This window comes from Monodelphis domestica, chromosome 1 (assembly GCF_027887165.1).
Source record: "Monodelphis domestica isolate mMonDom1 chromosome 1, mMonDom1.pri, whole genome shotgun sequence".
NCBI classification, from domain to species: Eukaryota; Metazoa; Chordata; class Mammalia; order Didelphimorphia; family Didelphidae; genus Monodelphis; species Monodelphis domestica.
This window is the reverse complement of record NC_077227.1, coordinates 518,479,841-518,501,098: the sequence shown is the minus strand read 5'-3', so window position 1 is coordinate 518,501,098 and position 21,258 is coordinate 518,479,841. Positions and strand designations below refer to the sequence as shown.

General features: G+C 40.4%; 1 protein-coding gene across 2 annotated transcripts in view; it reads right to left on the bottom strand.

Annotated features, from left to right (window-relative positions):
• The window catches only part of PLB1 (phospholipase B1), a 241,736-nt gene that overhangs the window by 86,287 nt on the left and 134,191 nt on the right, over window positions 1-21,258 (bottom strand). For both annotated transcript variants that reach the window (XM_056818431.1, NM_001077185.1), the window contains 9 exon segments: window positions 20,155-20,259; window positions 19,958-20,053; window positions 18,466-18,537; window positions 14,860-14,937; window positions 14,269-14,329; window positions 10,671-10,729; window positions 9,345-9,418; window positions 1,352-1,395; window positions 801-909 (listed from right to left, as the gene is read on the bottom strand). In XM_056818431.1, coding sequence (XP_056674409.1) covers window positions 801-909; window positions 1,352-1,395; window positions 9,345-9,418; window positions 10,671-10,729; window positions 14,269-14,329; window positions 14,860-14,937; window positions 18,466-18,537; window positions 19,958-20,053; window positions 20,155-20,259 — 698 coding nt within the window.

The following is a 21,258-nucleotide window of genomic DNA, read 5'->3' as shown; positions in this document are numbered from 1 at the left end:
TTACTTTGGGATAGTTCCATTCCTTTGAAAGTTTTTTGCTTACAGAGAGCCTAGATTTAATTTTTTGCAACATCTGCCCATTGTTCTTCAGGTGCCACCAAATTCTAGAGCCTATGATCCAATGATTTACCATTAACAATATTCTGAAATAGAGGGGATCCTTTCAGCATCATTATGCCATGCTCATTGGATGGATTCTCTTTGTAGTTTGACTCTGTAAAGGATTTTTCTGGAGGTGATTAAATTCAGAAAACCATTTTGTCCTTTGGGAACTCTCTGAAACATGAGGTAAGATGATACAAGGGGAAAGGGTACTGGATATAGATTCAGAGTGTGGTTAGTCCCTGGGCAGCTTGGTTAATTCTGATTGATTCCATGGTCTTAGATTTTGGTCCTGGCTAGTTTGACTTGAAAATACATTGGTTGGGGGCAGTTAGGTGGCTTAGGCTCAGAGACTGGAAGGTCCTGGGTTCAAATATGAACTCAAATACTTTCTAGCTGTGTGACCCTAAGCAGGTCACTTAACTCCCACTGCCTAGCCTTTACCACTCTTCTGCCTTAGAACCAATATACAGTATTGATTCTAAAGTGGAAGGTAAGGGATTTAAAAAAAAGGAAGAAAATACATTGGTTGCAAGTAAAGTTGGGCAAAAGAGTGGTTAGAGCCTACTGAGGGGGAAAATCACTTAAAGTCCATTCTCTTTCACTGTGGAACAATGACCCAATGACAGGATTGCTATTAACTATGAGAAGGGGGTTTCTATTCCAGGTCCCCTTTCACCCTTCCCCCAGTGCCATACTCAGCCTTTGCTCCTGGTACTGCCTGATTGAGGAAGGCGTTGGCATCATCAGCACTCCCCACACCCACTGCGAAGCCTGTTAGGTTCATATTAAACTCTCGGAGGATATCTGGCAGGAGGAGAGAGAGTAAAAAGGAAATAATTCTCAACTGAGGAAGCCATGAGATTTGAATGAATACCCCCTCTCCAAAGCTGAGCCTTATTTTTAGCCCCACATCCCATTGCAACAATCCATGAAATGCAAGGAAAATAAAGTATCTGCCAGGTTTGGACCTCAACTGAGCATGACTGACTCCAAGGATTGGTTCCCCAAAGGGTAGAATACACAACACTAACATGTTCCAGCAATGAAGATGTAAACTCTTCCAGTCTAACCACATAGACGAGACTCTGGAGATAAATGAAAAGAGATCTTTCTTTCTCCCCTTTAAAGGCATTCAACAAGGGCCACATTATGCCTTTCTTAGCTGGGAATTGCTCTCAGGAGGCCTTAGTCAGGGAAGCCCACACCCAGATCTCCCGATAGACTCAAGGGCTAAGTCTTTACTTACTAGGCAAGGTGGTCACACTTTCTAATGAGGCATCACCTCCTGCACTGCAACCAGAGAAAGAAACACTGTCAAGACATGAATTTCCTTGCTAAATTCTAAGCTGATTAATGGCAGGAACTACATCTTAAACAACTTTGTGTGTCCCCTCCCAAACCTCATTCCCATTCACCTCAATGCCTGACGAATAACAGGAGCCCAAAAGCATGTATTGAATTCTCTTTCTAAAAAGGTGGAGTGTCACTCAGCCCAGTGGGCTTTCTTGAGGTTCAGATGAATACTAAAATATTCTATCTAGTGGCAGCTAGGTGCTATAGAGTCTGGAAGACCTCAATTCCAATCCTGTCTCCTTGGACCGTAGGCACATCACTTAAACTCTTTGAGACTCTCAATCAGTCAACCAATCATAAACATTTATTAAGGGTCTGCTATGTGCCAGGCATTGTGCCAAGTGCTAAGGACACAAAGAGAAACAAAAGAGAGTTTTTGCCCTCAAGAAGCTTACAATCTAATGGGAGAGACAACATGAAAACAAACCTATACAAAGCAAGCAATGTACAGGATTAATGGGAAATATTTAACAGGGGAGGACATTAGAAATAAGAAGGATTTGATAAGATTTCCAATAAGAGATGGATTTTAAGTTGGGACTTAAAGGAAGCCAGGAATATCAGTAAATCTGTAAAAGGGGGAAGTAACAGGACCCATCTTATAGGGTTGTTGTGAGGATCAAATGAGAAATATGTGGCAAGCACTTTGCAAACCTTAAAATATTGCACAAAAAGCTACCCATTGTTCTCATTATTATTTATGCATCCTAATCACCATCTCATTCAAGAATGGCAGGTATATTTGTGATTTTTATCTGGCCTTGAAAAACTTATAGAAGACTTTTTGGGTTTAGTTTTGGTTTTGAAAGACCTGGGATGCTGTGTTGTCAGGATTAAATTAGCCTATAAACTAAAGTGATTCATCTGGAATTCTTCAGAAATTGGATAAATTCTTGTCTGTTTGGTATAGTTCTCCCTAGGGGCCCAGGAGAGTGAACTACCTAACCCCAAACTCCATTTCAGTCCAACGATCCATAACCAAATCTGACTCCATTTACGGCAGATACTCCTTAAATGCCTACTTTGGGCAAAGTAATGTTCTAGGATTGAGGAATTTTTTTCTTTTTTTTAGGAGAAAGTATCTGAGTCTATGAATTCATCAGTGTGGGGAATTCTTAGGGTAGAAACTCCCTTCACTGATATAAATCATAGATTTAGATTAGAAAAGGCCTCAGAGACCATTGAATCCAACTCTCTGGTTTTACAAATGAGGAAACCGAGGCTTTAAGATAGCTTAGGTTCACATAGCTAATAAATATTTCAAGTTGGACTAAAAACCCAGCCTTCTTGAATACAAGCCTGACCCACTATACCATGTTGCCTCTCTGAGCAGTAAGTGACTTGCCCAAGGTCACACAGGTACTAAGCATCAGAAGTAGGATTTGAGCCCAGGTCCTTTGACTCCAGAGCTAATATTCTTTCCAATGTATCATTGCTGCCAGAGATTCCTCCATAATTTACATTTTTAGGGTTGCTTATGGTTGCTGACAGGTTTTTGCCATCTCCACACAGTCATCATATGTTAGAAGCAGGTCTTAAACTCAGGTCTTCCTTATTTCAAGGGTGGCCTTTCAGCCACCAGATGTTCTGCCTTTCAAGTAACATCAAAAGGTATAAAGACAAACCCCAAAGAGACCCTGTACTCAAGGAGAAAGATCCAGTCCTAGATTTCCCACTTTAATTAAGTCTCCACCTATAGTGCCTGGCACAAAATGCCTATACCACACCACACAACAGATAGATTTTTTTCCACAACAGATATACCTTGAATAATTATTCTTTAAGATTATATTTTCCTTCCCAAATTTAAAATTGCACATGGATCAGGGAAAGTAAAGGAGAGAAATGTCTTCATTTTTATCAAACTCACATATTAGCCAAGTACCATCTTTTGCAGTGGCACATCTTCTTCCCTTAGCCCCAAGAAAATGTTGTGTAAAAAATAGACTCGAAAGTCTCCTCAGTCTCCCCTAAATTTTAATCTTAACAGTTGCTAATCTTTCCAGTTTTTGAGAAAATCAGGGACAATGCTGTGTGCGTATGACTCTTTTCTCTCTTTCACATCTTTTTTCCCCTCTCTGCTTTGCAATAGTAGCCAGTCTTTGGGCAGAGGCCCATCAGAGGCTTAGAGACCATCTCCAGAGGCTTTAAGATCTATCATCTTCACAGCTGCTTCTTCCATTAAGGAATCCTTTGAACAGAGCTGGCTGTCCTTTAGGCAAAGCCAGAACAAGGGTTAAATCCTTGGACAGTGGTATGAGCTATTCCAAAGAATAAATGAGTCAGCATTCACTCTTTTCCTCCCTGCTCAGAGGCCTCCCTTCTTGCTGTCTATAATCCAAACCAACAAGCATTTTTGAAGCATTTACTAGGTGTTAAGGCACCAGAGATACAAAGGCTCTATTCTTTACTGAGAAAATAAAGGGTGTTTGCAATGAGCTCTCTCTTCTCTCCTTTATATCTCAGACTCCCTTCACTTCATCCCCTCTTCTCTCCTCATTTGTCCAATATGCAAAGAGGTGGCTCTTCTCTCATAGCCTCCACAACCACCCACCCCTACTCCTTTTCTCTTTTTAACCTTCAGTTTCTCTTTAGCAACTGGCTTCTTCTTAGCTGCCTGAAAGCATGCCCTGATCTTTCATCCTTCAAAATAATTCTCTTCTCTTTACCTTGCCATTGTTCAAGTGTTTCAGTCATGTCAGATTCTTCAAGACCCCATTTTTGGGGTTTTCTTGGCAGAGATATTGGAGGATTTGCCATTTCTTTCTCTAGCTCATTTTTCAGAAGAGGAACTGAGTCAAACAGGGTTAAGTGACTGGCCCAGGGTCACACAGCTAGTTAAGTGTCTGACATCTGATTTGAACTCAGTTCTTCTTAACTCCCAACCTGGTGTTCTATGCACTGAACAATTTAGCTGACCTTCTATTTACCTTATCCATCCCCCCCTCCCCACAAACTATCCTCTATCACTCCGCCATGTTAAAAAAAGCTGTCTACAGAGTGCCTGCAATTTCTTTACCTCTCATTTCATTTCTCAACCCTCTGTACTCTGGCCTCTGACCTAATCTTTCAACTGGCATTGCCCTGTCCAAAGTTACCCATGATCACTCACTGGGGGAGATCCAGTAACTTTTGTTCCTCACTCATCCTTACTGCCTGCACTGCAGAGTCTGACACTGCTGAATACCATTTCTTCCCAGATACCGTCTCCCCTCTGCGACACTGCTCTCACTTGGGTTCTCCTCCTATTTGTACAGTAATTCCTTTCTAGGCTCCTTTGCTATATCACCATCCAAGACCTGTGTCCTGGGCCCCCTTCCCTTCTGCCTCTGTGCACTTTTCTTGGTGATTTCCCATGAATCCAATGACCATTTTTGGCTCTATTTCCCTCCCCTTCCTCCATGCCTCACTCTTCTTTCAAAATTCTTTATTTCTCTTGTGCAAGCCAATACTCTTCCAGGTTAGGTTTGTAATCTAAAAAATAGCCTTGGCTCTATCGTTGGTCATCCCCATCCCTATATCCAATTAGTTCCTAAATCCAGTGATTCTATCTCTGCTACATCTTTCTCCATCAATTTTTTCTCTCCTCTCACACAGACATAACTTACTGCAATTGCCTATCATCACTTCTCCCCTATACTATTGCAATGGCCTCTAATTAGCCACTTTCCCTTCCTCCCTCCAATCTGTCCCTTTCTCTAATCACTCCTTTAGACAGCTGCTACACTTATTATTCCAAAACTTGGGCCTGTATCATTCGCCTGATCAAAAAGGGCTCCTTATTGCCTCTAGGATAAAATAGCAATTCCTTTGTTTGATATTTAAAGTTCTTCATAATCTGCCTCCAACCAACTTTCCAAGTTTATTATTGTTGTTATTGCTATTCTCATTTCCCCAAGCTAATTATTCCTATTATTATTCCTATTATATATTCCTCATTGCAGGCAAAATGGCTTCCTTGGTGGTCAAGCTCATGCATGGCATTCCACCTCTTATGCTTTTGAACAGTCTGTCCCCAAGGCCTGGAATTCACTCCCTATTTCCCCTCCATCTCTTAGAATTCATACTTTCCATCAGAGCTTATCAAAAGTCCTATTTCCTATTGGAGACTTTTCTGATTCCCTCTGCTGTTGCTGCCTCCATCAATAACCTTCCCATACCATTAACCTATTTTACTTTTTACTTATTTTTTTAACCCTTACCTCCCACTTAGAATCAACACTATATATTGGTTCCAAAGCAGAAGAGCAGTAAAAGCTAGGCAGTGGGGGTCAAGTGGCTTGTCCAGGGTCACCCAGCTAGGAAGTGTCTGAGGTCAGATTTGAACCTAGGACCTCCCATCTCTGGACCTGGCTTTCAATCCACTGAGCCACCTAGCTGTCCCATATTTTACTTTTTATATATTCCATATTTACTTGTGTACACATATGTAAACTTTTTGAAGGCAGGAACTGTTTAGTTTTTGGTTTTGTATTTCCAGCTCCTAGAACATCATAGATGCTTAGTAAATTCTTGTTAATTTATTGACTTAACACCCCCTGCTCCCATTTTATTGAGAGGACATAATGTGCAAATATATATGATTATTTGAGATGCAAGAGAGAGAGGGAAGAAAGAATGAAAGATAGAAAGGAGAGAGAGAGAGAGAGAGAGAGAGAGAGAGAGAGAGAGAGAGAGAGAGAGAGAGACTGAGAGACTGAGAGACTGAGAGCAAGAACTAACAACCAGAGATCAAAAAAATTTCCAGAGGAAGTGGCACGTGAGCCAATGTCATGATTGGCTTATAATATTCTTTCTTTGTTTCATCCTACACATATCTCTGCATCCTTCCATTATAGCTCTTTCTCCTCCTATAAACACACCATTGTGCCCATAGTGATACCCTAATGTTCAAGAAGTCTCCGTCACAATTTCTAGTTGAAAAATTTTTTCCAGGCTAAAACAAGAGTTCTGGCAGGCCAGGACCAGTATGCTTGGAATAGTCTCATCTCTTCCCTATTGATAGTGAAGATTAAAAAGAAAATTGTGTAAATAAATCTGGTTGTTTGAAATAATTTAGCTTTTGTACCCAAGCTATGTAAAAATCAAAGCAAGAAAAACAGAAAAAAAAGATGCTAAATGGTTCAGATGCTTGCAAGTTCAGTGACATAAGCTCAGATTCTGAATTAATGAGACAGAGAAAGGAATTTCAAAATGGTGATTTTTATTTTGATGCTTTTAAGCAACCCCCAACCAACCAACTTATTCCTACTGAAGGCCAAGCCAGATTATAAAGATCCCCAACCACTTCCAAATAATTTAACCCCTTGGAGACAGAACCAGTAGTTATTTTGAGATTCCACAAAGCAGAGAGCCCAGCAGGTATATTCACAGCCAAATTGCATTCTGAAGGCCACAATAATGATCAGCCTAATATGAATTCTGGCTGCATCTCTCCTTTTTCCATTGATGTAAAACTAGCTGGCTCTTGGCTTCCTGTTAACCCAGAGGGAGTAGGTTAATCTTTCTGCAATGCTGCTTCCCTACCATTTCCCAATCAAAAGCTGCTGATTATTTCTGAAAGTGCATTTTACCCAACCTGGGTGCACATTTCATTGGAAAGTGCCACCCTCTGACCAAGTGCAGCCACCTTTTATGCACATGGATCTTGGGATGGGATGATATCTCTGTAGTTCAACCTTCAGCTCATGCAGTAGAGCAGTTGAAAGAGCCAATGGCAGATCAGTGGTAGGTTTTAGGAAACAGAGCCTTAGCTGGGTGAGTCAAGTCATCCATCCCACAGATATCTGGTTCACCCTTAGATAAGATGGAATAGTGGTTAAAAAGTTGTCTCTTAAGGGACAGTCTCATCTGCCCCCCCCCATTACTGTCTTCTCTGTCACCTGTCATAGGGCTCATTCACTTTAGTTTTGCTCTCTACTTTCCAGCTCCAGGATGTGATGTCATTGAATTATTAAGGCTTATTAGTCACAACCATCAAGGAATGGAACCAAAGAGAACTTGGGTTCTGAGTAGAGAATTAAATTGGAATGGTTTGTGCATTCATTTGAGGTTCCAAGTATTTGACTGTAGCAGCAACTTGTTAAGAACTATGTTCTAGGACAAGGACACCCAGCAAGTCCAATGGTCTCTAATGCTGTGGTTCTCAGGGGACTGACTCCCTGCTCATCCTGAAGAGAGTTCTGAAGCCTGTAAGTCAGAAGTCTCCCCAGGACACTGCCTTTGTCTCCATTTTACTTTGTGTCTCTTCTCAGGCTGAGTCAAAAAGCATGATCACAGCAACCCTCAATGTTCTATTTTGCTTCAAGAGAAAAGTGTTTCTTTCAAATTAATTATATTGTTCAGATAGTAGGAAGAAATGGGCAGAGGAGAGATAAGTATGTCCTTGGACTGTCACGCCTTTCATGACCACTTTACATGTTGACTATCTTAGTCCTGTTTATCTTATTAGTTGAGGAGGGATGCTCATATCTATTCTTAGACAACATCTTGGTGAAAATAGAGTTTCTTGGGAAAGAAAAAATCTAGAAAAGTGTATTTCCTATCTTGGTCTGGTTTATGGATTGGGTAATGGAAAAAGTTCTGGATTTGAAGTCAGGAGACATGTGTGTTGTAATCCTGGACTTGTTACTAACCATATATGTGACCACCATGGGCATGTTTCCCTATTTGGAAAGCAATAATAGTTAACATTTAAATAGCACTTTAAGGTTTTGCAAAATGCTTTCCATGCATTATTTCATTTTATTCTCACAATAAATAGTTCTGTAGTTGGTGGCACAGGGATAGAGTACTAGGCTTGGAGTAAGGAAAGCCTGAGTTCAAATCTGATCTTATATACTTATTACCAATGTGACTCTGGGCAAGTCACTTTACCCTGTTTGCCTCAGTTTCCTCATCTATAAAATGAACTGGAGAAGAAAATGGCAAATCATTCCAAGACCTTTGCTAAGAAAACCCCAAATGGAGTCGCAAAGAGTTAGGCACAACTGAAACAACTGAATAACAATGAGGTGTTATTATTATCCACATTTTAGAGTTGAGCAGACTGAAGCTCACAGACATTAACTAACTTGACCAGAGTCACACCACTAGCAAATGTTTGAGGCAGGATTTGAACTCAGAACTTCTTAACTCTATGCCCAGCATTCAAACCACTATTCTATCAAGGGGATGGAATGGGGACTAGATGACTTTTTAAAGTCCCTTCCAGCTCTAGATATTATGACCCTATGAATACAATATGAATCTTGAACACGCACTTATATGTGTGTTTGTATATAAATCTATTATTTATATATATTTGAATGAATATTTCTATTTAATGTATGAATAAATATTTATAATCACCAAATGCCAGACTTAGAGAGGCATTTGTGGGAGATGTAAATGATATGTTTGCTGTTGGTTTTGCTGGCCTGGGATTCAAAGAGAACTCAAATTTTTACATTAAAAAAACCAAAAAAACAACCTAAGTAAGTAAAGTAAGGTTATCAACAAGCTCTTGGCAGAGAGGTGGGAAACTGCAGGGGCGGATTGTTGCACCCACTGTCAGACCATGGGCCCTATTATGGGTGGTTGTAGAGCTTTTTTTTTTCTTCATTACAAGGGAAGGTTCAATGCTGCTGGGCAGGGCATTCAGGAAACTACTGTGATATAAAAACAAAAGGCATCATTAAACATATTTTCCAGTTTGGACTCCCTGATTATCCAGGGAACTGTGTTTTTTTCTCCCCTTCCTTGGAAAAACTATCCCCAGGCCAATCCCTTTTCTTTGGTGCTTACCTTCATCTTCCATCTCAGGCTTATGCCCTCCCAATTCCTGTCTGCAACCATGTGATGGGGAGGAGACTCCCCAGCACTAATAAATGCAAAGTTTGTATTACCTATAGGACAGTCCCCGATACTGAGTGATGACATCAGGAAGATCATCTGGTTTTGAGCCAATTCCATTGCCAGCCTTAAAAAACATGTCAAAACCCAAAGAAAAAACAGTGAGCTAGTGCAAATGGAGGATTTACTGCATAGCATAGTGGGAAGGATACTGGACATGGGGTCAGGAAAATTTGAGTCCAAATCTGACCTTAGATATTTACTGTGGGACCCTGGGGCAAGTTACTTAATTGCTCAGTGCCTCAGTTTCTTCATCTGTAAAATAGTGATAACAATAACATCTACTCATGGGCTTGTTGTTGAAGTGCAAATGAAATCATTTATGTGATGTGCTTTGCACATCAAGAATATTTCATATATAAAAATATATATAATCATATATCATATAAATAAATAATAAATAATATCATTGGAATGTTAGTTATTGGGTACTGATGGTGTTTATTGTTGGAGCAATTTGGGATTCTTCACAGGGAACCAAATTAGTGCTTGAGGGATGTTGGGACTAATCTTTTCTCTGCTGCTATGGCGTGGGCCAAATCATTTAACTTCTCTATGCCTCAAATTCTTTTTCTTAAAATGGGACTAATAACTGGTTTTCATATAATGCTTTAAAGTTTAATTTTCCATAAATACATACATGATTTTTTGGGGGGGAAAACAAACGGGAATCAACAATGTCCCATTTTATGGGTAGAGAGACTGAGGCTCAATGAGTTTAAATGACTTGCTCAGCATCACAGAGGTAGAATTGAGACTCATGTTTTCCCAACTAAAAGTCCAGTATTCTATCTACTCTCCCACACCACTTGCCTGCCCTCTCTACTCAAATGAAGTTGAGAATTGAGTAAAGTCATGAATGTAAAAGCATTTTTAAAATGGTTCTGAGATATACAAACATAATGTGGGTTTGTAATTTCCATTCTTATTTTCATCATCATCATAGCTTTTTTGTTCTAGGAGTATTAGCCTTTTGGACTCAGGCAGGTCCCTTCCAAGATTAAATCTCTGTTAACAGAGAGGCTGGGCTTGGGTGTTTTAGTCACCTATCCATTCTCTCTGCATCATGCTGTAATGATGTCAAAGCCTTGGGAGTCTTGCCAGAAGCAGAAGGTTTTTCTGGGAATGGAAAAAAACGGTCTTCCTTTTCTCAGATAATGGGAGCTTTACTCTGTATAAAGAAGCCACCCCCTAGCTCCTTCTTGGTGGCCAATCATAGGGGCAAGCAGATGGGAAAAGGCTGCTTCATACTACCAGGAAGCATTCCTGTTCATCCCACCCTATTACCCAACGCTTGACAGTGGCACACATTTCCTTACAGTCAGAGAATCACCCACAGCTGCAACGACTTGAATGTCTGCTGGTTTCAGAGCATGTACTGGAAAGGCAAATAGATATGCATCAGCATTTTGGAAGGAGACAGAAGTCAGAATTTAATCCTGGTTTGCCCAAAGGAGATGGGAGGCACTGATGGTCAGTGGGTTGGGGCTGTCCTGGAGGCAATAGGCAAGGAAGGGCATTATGGGAAGCTGGGAATTCAAGGGGTCTAGGTAGAGAATGTGAAAAGGAGGAGGCAATTCTACAGAGCCAAAGATGTAGGTGGAAATTCTCAGGACTAAGTAGCATGAATGTAGGCTGATTACATGTGATGACAGCCAACTTATTCCTGAATTTGCGGGTGGAGAGGAACCTGCAGGGGTCCAGGTGGGAGCCCTGGTTTGACAATTAAGACAAACCTTCTAGAATCCTACCTGAAATGTTGTTTGGATATGGACAAAGAGTCTGTAAGACTTGGAGTCAGGAAGACTTGAGATGATGTTCTGCCTTGGACACATACTAGCTATATGACTGTGGGCAAGTCACATATCTTACTGTATTCTCTAAAACTATAAATTACAGAGGAGTTGCCAATCTACATCACTGGAGGGCATTTCCAGCATGCAAGCTCCTCAGACTGATGAAATCACAGACCTAGACCCTGTCCCTTTCTTACCCTCTTGCTTCATACCTCCCCAACCCTCTACTTTGGGAGTTATAGAATCTGAATTTGGATCCAAGCATTGTCACTTAATGCATATGTGACCTTGGGCAAATCACTTAAACTCTCTGGTCTCAGTTTCCTCATTTGCAAAACAAAGTGGGTTGGACCAGATGACTTCTGAGGACTGTCCTCATACTAGATTTATGAACCAAAGTGGAAGGAGAAACATATGTTTTTCATTGGCTTCTGCTGGGAAAGGACACATCTGCTGGCGCACTGTGCTTTGGCTGGGCTAGACCACTTAGATCCTTGGCATATTCCCCTACCTCAGGGTAATTGTTGAATTCCTACCTATCATTTAAATTTCAGCTCAAATAGTATCTCCTTCAAGAAGTGCCCTCTGGGGGGCAGCTGGGTAGCTCAGTGGATTGAGAGCCAGGCCTAGAGACGGGAGGTCCTAGGTTCAAATCCAGCCTCAGCCACTTCCTAGCTGTGTGACCCTGGGCAAGTCACTTGACCCCCATTGCCTACCCTTACCACTCTTCTGCCTTGGAGCCAATACACAGTATTGACTCCAAGACGGAAGGTAAGGGTTTAAAAAAAAAAAAAAGAAGTGCCCTCTGTTGCTAATGACCTATTCCCTAAAATCTCACAAGAAACTTTGTTCTGCACCCCTCAGAAGCATTATCATATCATATCATTTCCATCATTTGTATCTGTGCCTAATATTCGTGTCTATTGGATGGTAAGCTCCATGAGTAAAGGTCATGGCTTACCCAAATTAAGCCTTGCACAGCATGCGGTGCATGTGAAGGAGCTATAATTTCATCAGTATCAGGTATAGAGAAGTTTATTAATCCCTCTGGCCTTGATAAGTCCTAGGTACCTGCCCTTAGTACACAGAGGCTAAGTGACTTCCTCAGGTTACACGGTGAGTATATGTATGACGTCGGTAGGATTTGAACCCATGTCTTCTTGATTCTAAGTTTAACACTCTACCAGTCACCCATGATGCCTCTTGTCTGCATACACAAATGCTTTTTAGCACAATTGTGTAGCATAGGCCTCGTGACTGAGTGGAGATTATAGACTTGGAAACTTTAGGAATATGTAGGGAAGCCTCAGGGAGATGGCCAAAAAGAATGTTAAGGTTGTGAGTTAAAACCACAACTTCCTCACAGTGGATTAGTGTTCATGATCATGGTCTTCTTTTTGAACAGGGACCCTGAGCGATGAACCACGGTCCCACATCCTGGGCATTTGGATCTGTCATTCTCTTGGTGAAAGAGTAAAAGGATGAAGGGATAAAGCCAGAGAAATAGAGAGCACAAAGAAACAACAGTAGTTTTTTAAGGGATAAGATTGGTAAATAAGCATCAGTTACTGAATAAAAGAGGCAGAGAAGAAGGAATTCTGGGGAGATCTTGAAGAAAAAGGATGGTCAAAATCAAAACAGCTACTCATGTTGTATAGAGCTTGACCTTGGAGTCTCCTATGGAGGCAAGGGGTGTGGTGTGTGCATGTATGTGTACATGTGTTTGTGTGTGCATTCATGTGTGCATGCATGTGTATATTCAAATAGAACTCAGTTTTAAAGATGCACAGATCAGATGGGCACTAGCCAGTCTCTAATAAAATAAAATGTCGATGAAATATTAAAATTAATTTCTGGATTTTGGTTCCTCAATAATGCTAATGTTGCCTGCGAGGCAGCATGAAGACTACTTGGGATCTTATACTTAACTCATATTACCTTATTTGAGCCACTTTATATCCCTGGGCCCCAGTTTCATCCTCCGTAAAATTCAGAGACTGAGCAACAACATTGAAAAGCTTCAGAACTCTGATCATTGTGGTGCCCAATTATGACTTCTGAAATCAGATGGTAAAGCTTGCCCTACTCGTGGCAGAAGTGGTGGTCTACAGGTGCAGACTGGGGCATGTATTTTTTAGGACCATCATTGTATGTACGATTTTTGTGCTTGACTTATTTGTTAGAGGAGAGGATTCTATTGACTGGAGTAGAAGACATGAATGGGAAGTGATATTTAACAGAGAAAAGATTAATAGATCAAAGTCACCAAATTTAATTACCTCCCACCCCGCTTTGGCTCTAAAATTCTGTAATTTTATTTTTCACATCTCTCTCAAAAACCCTTACCTTCTATCTTAGAAATGATCCTAAGGCAAAAGAGAGGTAAGAACTAGGTGATAGAGGTTAAATGACTTTCCTAGGGTCACACAGCTAGAAAGTATGTGAAGCCAAAACCGCTCATTTCTAGGCTTGGCTCTCAATCCACTGAGCCACCTGGCTTCCCATTGCCTCACTCTCTTTTGAAGGGATTCAGGGACTTTACAGACCACCTCCCCCACCCCTTCTACTTCCATACATTCACTTTCACACTCCTGCAGAGTGGGCAAAGTTGTTATGCCCAGGTTACCAATTGAAGTTTCAGAGAGAGAGGTTCTCTAGTCCTGGGTGGCATCTCCAGCTTTAGCACCAGATCCACTCTATGGTGACTCAGTGGATTAAATGTGATAACATTTGTAAAGCCTTTTGTACAGTGTCTGGCATGCAGTAGGTGCTTAATCTGAGGACTTTGATGAGTGAGTCCTTTTGATTACTCCTATTTGTGATCTAGCCTAAGAAGCTGAGAAGACAAAGGATCCCAGCTGCCATGGGGCCCTAAAAGCCACGAGGAGTGGGCTAAGCAAGCAGTTAAAGGTGAGCTGAAGAGAACCATGCCACAGCACTGCAATGGCAGGAGTCTATCAACATTTAGGTCCACTTTGGCAATCCATGCTGGCAAAAGCAACTAGGAAATGGGACTTAGTTCAGATTTAAAGGTTTAATTCAAACAGTAAATGAGACACAATTGCTCCAAGAGTGCTGAAGAAGTAAACATTCCAGCCCCTATTTGTTGGGAGGTTCTTACCTGACGTGGGGAAAGAGGCAGAAGGAGCTCTGTCTTCACACCACAGCTGGCTCCCATAATCCTAAAAAAACAGAGTGGAGCTAAATGACACGAGGGGACATCAAAAACACAGCCCAATACAGCACCCACCTTAGAAAGGGAAAGATGATTAGCTCCTCTGCTATTGATAAAAGCTGTGATTTGATTGGTTGTACTGGGCAGAAGGTTGATAAATCCTTCCCTGTTTTGCTCATGTTTTTTGTTTCCCTGGAAGATCATGGCATCATGGATTGAATACTACTGATAGGGACCCTTGAGGTCAAGGCAGTCAACTCGCCCATCTTATAGATAAAGAAACTGGGGCCCAGAGGAGTTAAATGACTTGCTCAAAGTCACATGGGTAATAACTGTCACATCCTGGATCCAAATTCAGGTTTTCAGATCAAGGGAGAGCATCAGGTTGGCTTTTTCAAGGAGTGAGTGAACAGATACACTCTGCTGTTTCTAGTACAGACCATTCACATGCCCACACAGTGCCATTCAGACAGCCCTGCTGTAGATAATCACTACTGTACTTGCTTTTGAATCCAAATAAAAACAAAAGAGCAATACCGGTTTGGGGCTGCTGGTAGGAGTTGCTGTTGGATAGGTATAATTGCTGTTCTTATAGGTTCGGAGGTAGGGCTGACTCTGTTTAAAAAAAAAAACAAAGAGCATGATCAGCCAATTGCTATACACTGAGCAGCCTAATTGTGAGATTAAGAAAAACCAACCCTTACTTTCTATCTTTGTATCAATGCTAGAGTGGTAAGGGTTCAACAATTGGGGCTGAGTGAGTTAGCTAAGAAGTATTTGAAGTCATAATTTGAACCCAGATCCTCTGAACTCCAGGACTAACTCTATCCACTGTGCTACCTAGCTGTCCCACCTCTGAGACCTCACTAATAAGAACGGACATTTACCTAGCACTTGAAAATCATAAGCTGATAGATTTAGACTCATTCTTCAATTTCTGTATTGTGATGGTTACTGCTTTTGCTACTCTTGTTACTTCACTATGATGCATACTTCTGGTATTGCTATTATCGTTCTTGCTGCTATTGTAAACACTTGCATTGCTACTATTATTGCTATTGATTTGTTGCTTTGCTGTTCAGTCATTTCAGGAGTTTGGGACTCTTCATGACTCCGTTTGGAGTTCTCTTAGCAGCAATACTGAAGTGGCTTACTATGTCCTTCTCCAGCTTATTTTTCCTAGTAAGTTTAGTCTGAGATCAGATTCAGTCTTCCAGATTTCAGCCTCTACTTATCACCTAGTTGCCCAGCTATTGCTCTTATTACTGCTTAATGCTACTATTGTTACCTTTACTAGTTTAAATATGATTGCTATTGTTACTCTTATTACTTCTACTATTACTGCTATTGCTAGTCATACTGCTCAATGCTAGCGTTGTTATCTCTATTGCTACTATTACTGCTCTTAATGCTATTATTGTTATTTCTACTATTGCAACTCTAGTACTGCTCTTGCTACTATTATTTCTATTGTACTTGTTATTTCCGCTCTTATTACTATTATTATTTCTATTATTACTATCTCTGCTATTGTTATTATTGCTCTTAATGCTGTTACTGCTATTTCTGACATTGCCATTATTACTACTATTAATATTCCTGTTGTTATTTCTGCTCTTGCTATTATTGCTATTATTAATTCTACTCTTAATGATATTTCTGCTATTGCGGTTACTCTTCTTAATGCTGTTGCTGTTATTTCCACTACTGCAATTATGACTACTATCATTATTTCGATGGTTATTGCTATTTCTGCTCTTGTTATTACTGTTATTGCTACTATTATTATTTCTGGTAGTACTGCTACTTCTGCAGTTGCTACTATTATTGCTCTTAATGCTATTACTGTTACTTCTGCTTTTGCTATTATCACTGCTCTTGCTACTATTATTTTTATTGCAATTGTTACTACTGCTCTTGCTATATAGTAGTGTTCCTTTTCTTTGCTACTATTGCCAGCACTATTGCCAGTAGCATCACTTCTACCGTTATTCTTTTCTATTGCTAGTACAGCTACCACCACGACTATTAGCAGTATTAGTGTTATCAGCAGCTTTGCTAGTGTTACGAGTGCTGCAAGTGCTACTAAGACTTCCGCTGCTGTCACTGCTGCGTTTGCCATGTGTATGCGTCTCTGTCCCTGACCGATTCTAAACAGAGCTTGTAAATTAGATGGTCCTTCCTTTCATATCAACAGAACTCCTTAAATGGATTCTCTCATTTACTACAACAACCCTGAAGGAAGTACAGAAAAGTCTCATTCATCTTCATTTTACTAATGAGGAAAATGAATGGTAAAGGGACAGAGATTATACACACACACACACACAAACACACAAACACATATGAATAGGAACATCAACAACAAGGAGAGATAACATTTATATGATGCTTATTATGTGCCAGGCACTCTGCTAAGTGCTTTTCAATTATTATCTCATTTGTTCCTCACAAGAACCTATGATGCAGAGGTAGTCTTGTTCTTATACCTATTTTATAGATAAGGAAACTGAGGCAGAGTTACCCAGGGTCACACAGTTAGTGTCTGAGGCTGGATTTGAACTCATTATTCTCACTTCAGACTTGCCACTCTATCCACTAAGCCATCAGCTGCCCTTTATAAATGGTAAGACCAGGACTTGACTTCAGGTCTTCTACTTCCTAAGCTAGTACTCTTTCCACTGAATTTGCCAACACCCCCTGTTTCCCTGTTGGTCTGATTTTAGCTCTCACCCTTTTAGATTTTTCCCCAATTACCTCTGTCTTTGATTAGCTTTTTGACCCTCTCTACCCAGGTGCATTTTTGGTTGTACTACTACACATGCACCTCACTCTGTTTCACAAATCATCACAAAGGGCATGTAGGTGGCTCAGTGGATAGAGCCCTAGGCCTAGAGTTGAGTCCAAAACTGGGTTCAAATATGGCCTCAGAAGCTTCCTAGCTGTGTGACCTTGGGCAAGTCACTTAACCCCACTTTTGTCTAATCCTTACCTCTCCTTTGCTTTGGACCTGATACTTAGTATTGATTCTAAATCAGAAGGTAAGGGTTAGAAAAACAACAGGTCGACATAAAAGCAACTCTATAACTCAACCACCTGAAAACTCTTTTCTACCCCTATTCCATTTGACTTAATTTCCCTAATTACCAGGATATCCATAGAGCACAGACCCTATTCCATACCCTTTAGTTCAATTTAACAAATTTATTAAGCATCTACCACACGCAAAGACTTTCATAGGTACTACAAGAAACAAAATGAAGACAACACTTTCTGCTTTCATGGACCTTCTCATCTAGGACATTTTTTTTTAAACCCTGACTTTCTGTCTTAGAATCAATACATGTGTTGGTTCCAAGGCAGAAGAGCAATAAGGGCTAGGCAATTGGGGTTAGGTGATTTACCCAGGGTCACCTAGACTAGTGGATATTACACATGCTGGGTTAACAATAAGTATGTGTACATGTATAAAGATTAAGATACAAAATATGTGACAAATGCATGAGAGATGTGTAAGTCAAATGTCAGGTGGGGTCTAAAGAAGAAAGGTCATTACTTGAAGAGCCTGAGGGGCCTGACTAGGGAGAATGTGGAGGATTTACAGGAGGATGTGACATTTGTGCTGGGCTTTGAAGGATGGCTAGGAATTCAAGAAGGATAAAAGGATATTGGAGAGGACATTTCAAGCTTTGGTGACGGCAGGAACAAAAAGCATAGGACATGTATGAGGGAAGACAAATAGCCCAGTCTGCTTGAGACATAGAGTGAATGGATGGTTGAGCAGAATGAGAAAAAGCTGAAAATGTGTGGGGTGTCAAGTTCTGTAAGTCTTTGAATACAAAGCTGAGGATTTGACATTCATTCAGTAGGAAATAGGAAACTAATTTTCCTGGGCCAACCCCAACACCTCCTCCTAGGACCCACGTGAAACACCCTGCTTGTTTAAGATTGTGCCCAATGTGAGTGTCATAATAACAGAACAATGTGTTCTCAGAGTGTTGTTGGGGGCAGGTAAGGGGGTACAGAGGCAACAGAACATTGCAAAGATGATAGGGAGAGAGGGAGTTAAGTGGGTATTTTAATGTAACAAATGAGTTTAAAGTTAAAAAGTAAAGAGTGTAAAATTTTTTCAAAGTACTTTACCTCACTAGGGCAAATTAAATCGACTATGTTTTCAAGATTCTCTTCTTTTTTCTTCTCTCCAACTGGTTCCAGCTAAATGGAAAAAAAATGGTTGGGAGAAGAGTAAGAAAAATACAAATCACAGAGGACCTTAAAGGGTATCTAGTCCAACTGCTATGTTGATAAAAAGTGTCCTCTGTAACAATAGCAAGGGGTCATTCAACCTCTTCTTGAAGACCTCTAGAGATGAGGACTACCTTGTGAACAACTCTGAAGAGGTAGAAAGGGTCTTCTATGAACTCTGAGACTCCTACTCCCCATTTTCCATTTTGTCTTCTGGGACCAAAAAGAAGTCTGTTCTCTCTTTGGCATGCCATTCCTTCAAAGGCTTAAAAGTATCTCTCGTTTTGTGTCCTAAATCTATTTTTTCAGGTTAAATATCCAAAGTTCCTTCAAATGAGCAGTCAAAAAGCACGTATTAAATGCCTAGTCTATGTCAGTCAACAAGCATTTACATTTAAATAAACTTTCATTGAGTTTTGTTTTATGTTGTCAACATTTCCTCCTGTGTTTCTCTTCACCTCCAGACTTTTCCTTTAAAATATTAAAAAAAATCAACAAGCATTTATTAAGTACCTATTATGTGCCAGGTACTATGCTAGATGATGATTCAAAAGTAAAAGTAAAATAATGCCTGCCCTCAAAAAACTCACATTTCAATAGAGCTTACAATCTAATGTCCAAAAGAACCTTATAAAGGATCATCTACATCCCTCTCACCATCCTGGCTGCCTTTGTTTGAATGGACTATAGTTTGTCATTGTCCTTCTCAAAACTGAGATCAAGCTGGTCTGTATGATCAGGCAGAGCATGACAGGACTGTCACCTCCCTCATTCCGTATTCTATTAGACATTTTCTCCATCAGTGTCTTAACTCTAGACAATCAATAAAATAATAAACCAAGCTGATTTCTGACCTTCAGATGCTTCTGCTGAAAATTTAACCATCAGCTTTCACAAGCCAATTTGATTTGGCTCTAGGACCACGGTGGCTATGACCCTGAGATCTTTTTCATACTAACTGTTGTTTAGCCATACCTCCTCCATCCCACTCCTTTGCAATGGATTTTTTGAACCTAACTAAATATAGAATTAATTGGGGCAAAAAGGTCAAGATCATGAATAGGGAGGAGAGCATACGTAGGGAGAATAGAAAATCACTCCTTGGATTTATTGCCTATACTCCCTTTAAAAAAAAACACCCTTACTTTTCATCTTAGAATCAATACTGATTCTATGGTAGAAGAGCAGTAAGGGCTAGGCAATAGGGGTTAAGTGACTATCCCAGGGTCACACAGCTGGGAAGTATCTGAGGCCAGATTTGAACCTCTCATCTCTGGACCTGGATCTCTAACCTCTGGGCAATAGTGGCCCCCCTCTGTTTTTTAGGTCATAGAGCCTCTGAGTTAAGTAAAAATAATTTTCCCATTAAAGCAGAGATATTCTGACTTACCATGTTGTTCCAGAGAGATCTGGCTACACGTGCATGGGCCTTGCTGTGAAAGTGGAAACAATCTGGGGCAAAGAAAGAACTATCAGGCAGTCCCTCCTAGTCATAGAAAGAGGAAAATTGAGGGTGAGAGAAATCATGTGACCAAGATCACTAGAGGCAAAAGATAAGAAATTCATCTTTTGGAGTTCTTTTTTTACCGGGGTCTTTGGCATAGGAACTTGCTCCAAAAATGGTTGCAAAACCACTGTGAAATCATCCCTGGTATCATATCTCCCACTGTCAACCAGTCGGTGAGTTTCCTCCTGAAAGAGGTGAAGAGAAAAAAAAAAACGAACTAAAGCAAGAGTTAGAAGGGGTTTCCCCAGATTCCCTTGGGCAAACCCTCTCATCAGGTAGCAGGACTACTCTACAAATTTCTTTTGTTTTACCAGAAAAAAAACAGAACTAGAAAACTTGAACCCTAAAGTATATAACCCAGTGGCCAAAGAGTCAACCAAGAAAAAATGGATAAACCTTTCCTGTTGTTCAATCATGTCCAACTTTTAGGAACTCCATTTGGGTTTGTTTGGGTAAAAATTTGCTATTTCCTTCTCCAATTCATTTTGCAGATGAGTAAACAGAGGCATACTTAAGTGGCTTGGACAAAGTCGCTTGGACAAAGTGGCTTGGACAAAGATAGTAACTGAGATCATATTTGAATTCAGGTCTTTCTGACTTCAGGCTCTGAACTCCATCCACTGCACTACCTAGCTACCTCTAAAGTTCAATTGTTCAGGGTCTATTTTCCTAGTCTGATGATTGTCTGTGCCTCCTGCTTCTGTCCTCAACCCATTACGATTATGTAATGTCATTCATATAGTTATGGTATAAAAACAGAAAGGATGAGACATGGTAATCTGGCTACCATTTTTAAAAAACTGCCTTCTGTCTTAGAATCAATACTGGGTTTTGGTTCCAAGAATGAAGAGTGGAAAGAGCTAAACAATGGGAGTTAACTGATTTGCCCAGGGTCACACAGCTAAGAAGTGTCAGAGACCAGATCTGAACTCAGAACCTCCCACCCGGCTAATTCTTAAATGCTCTGATAAAAGGTTTAGTAGTGAAAGAGGTAGAAGTTATGGGCCCAATACAAGTTTTGAATTATTTCTGAATTTCATTAATCCATGCTTCTTCTGCCCTTCATTGGTATAGATTAACCCCAGCACCCATTCTAGGTGCAGCTGAAAATATTTATTTCCATTGAACAGATAGTCTTGTGGAGGTGGAATCAGAGGACCAAGATTTACTAGATTCTGGCTCAG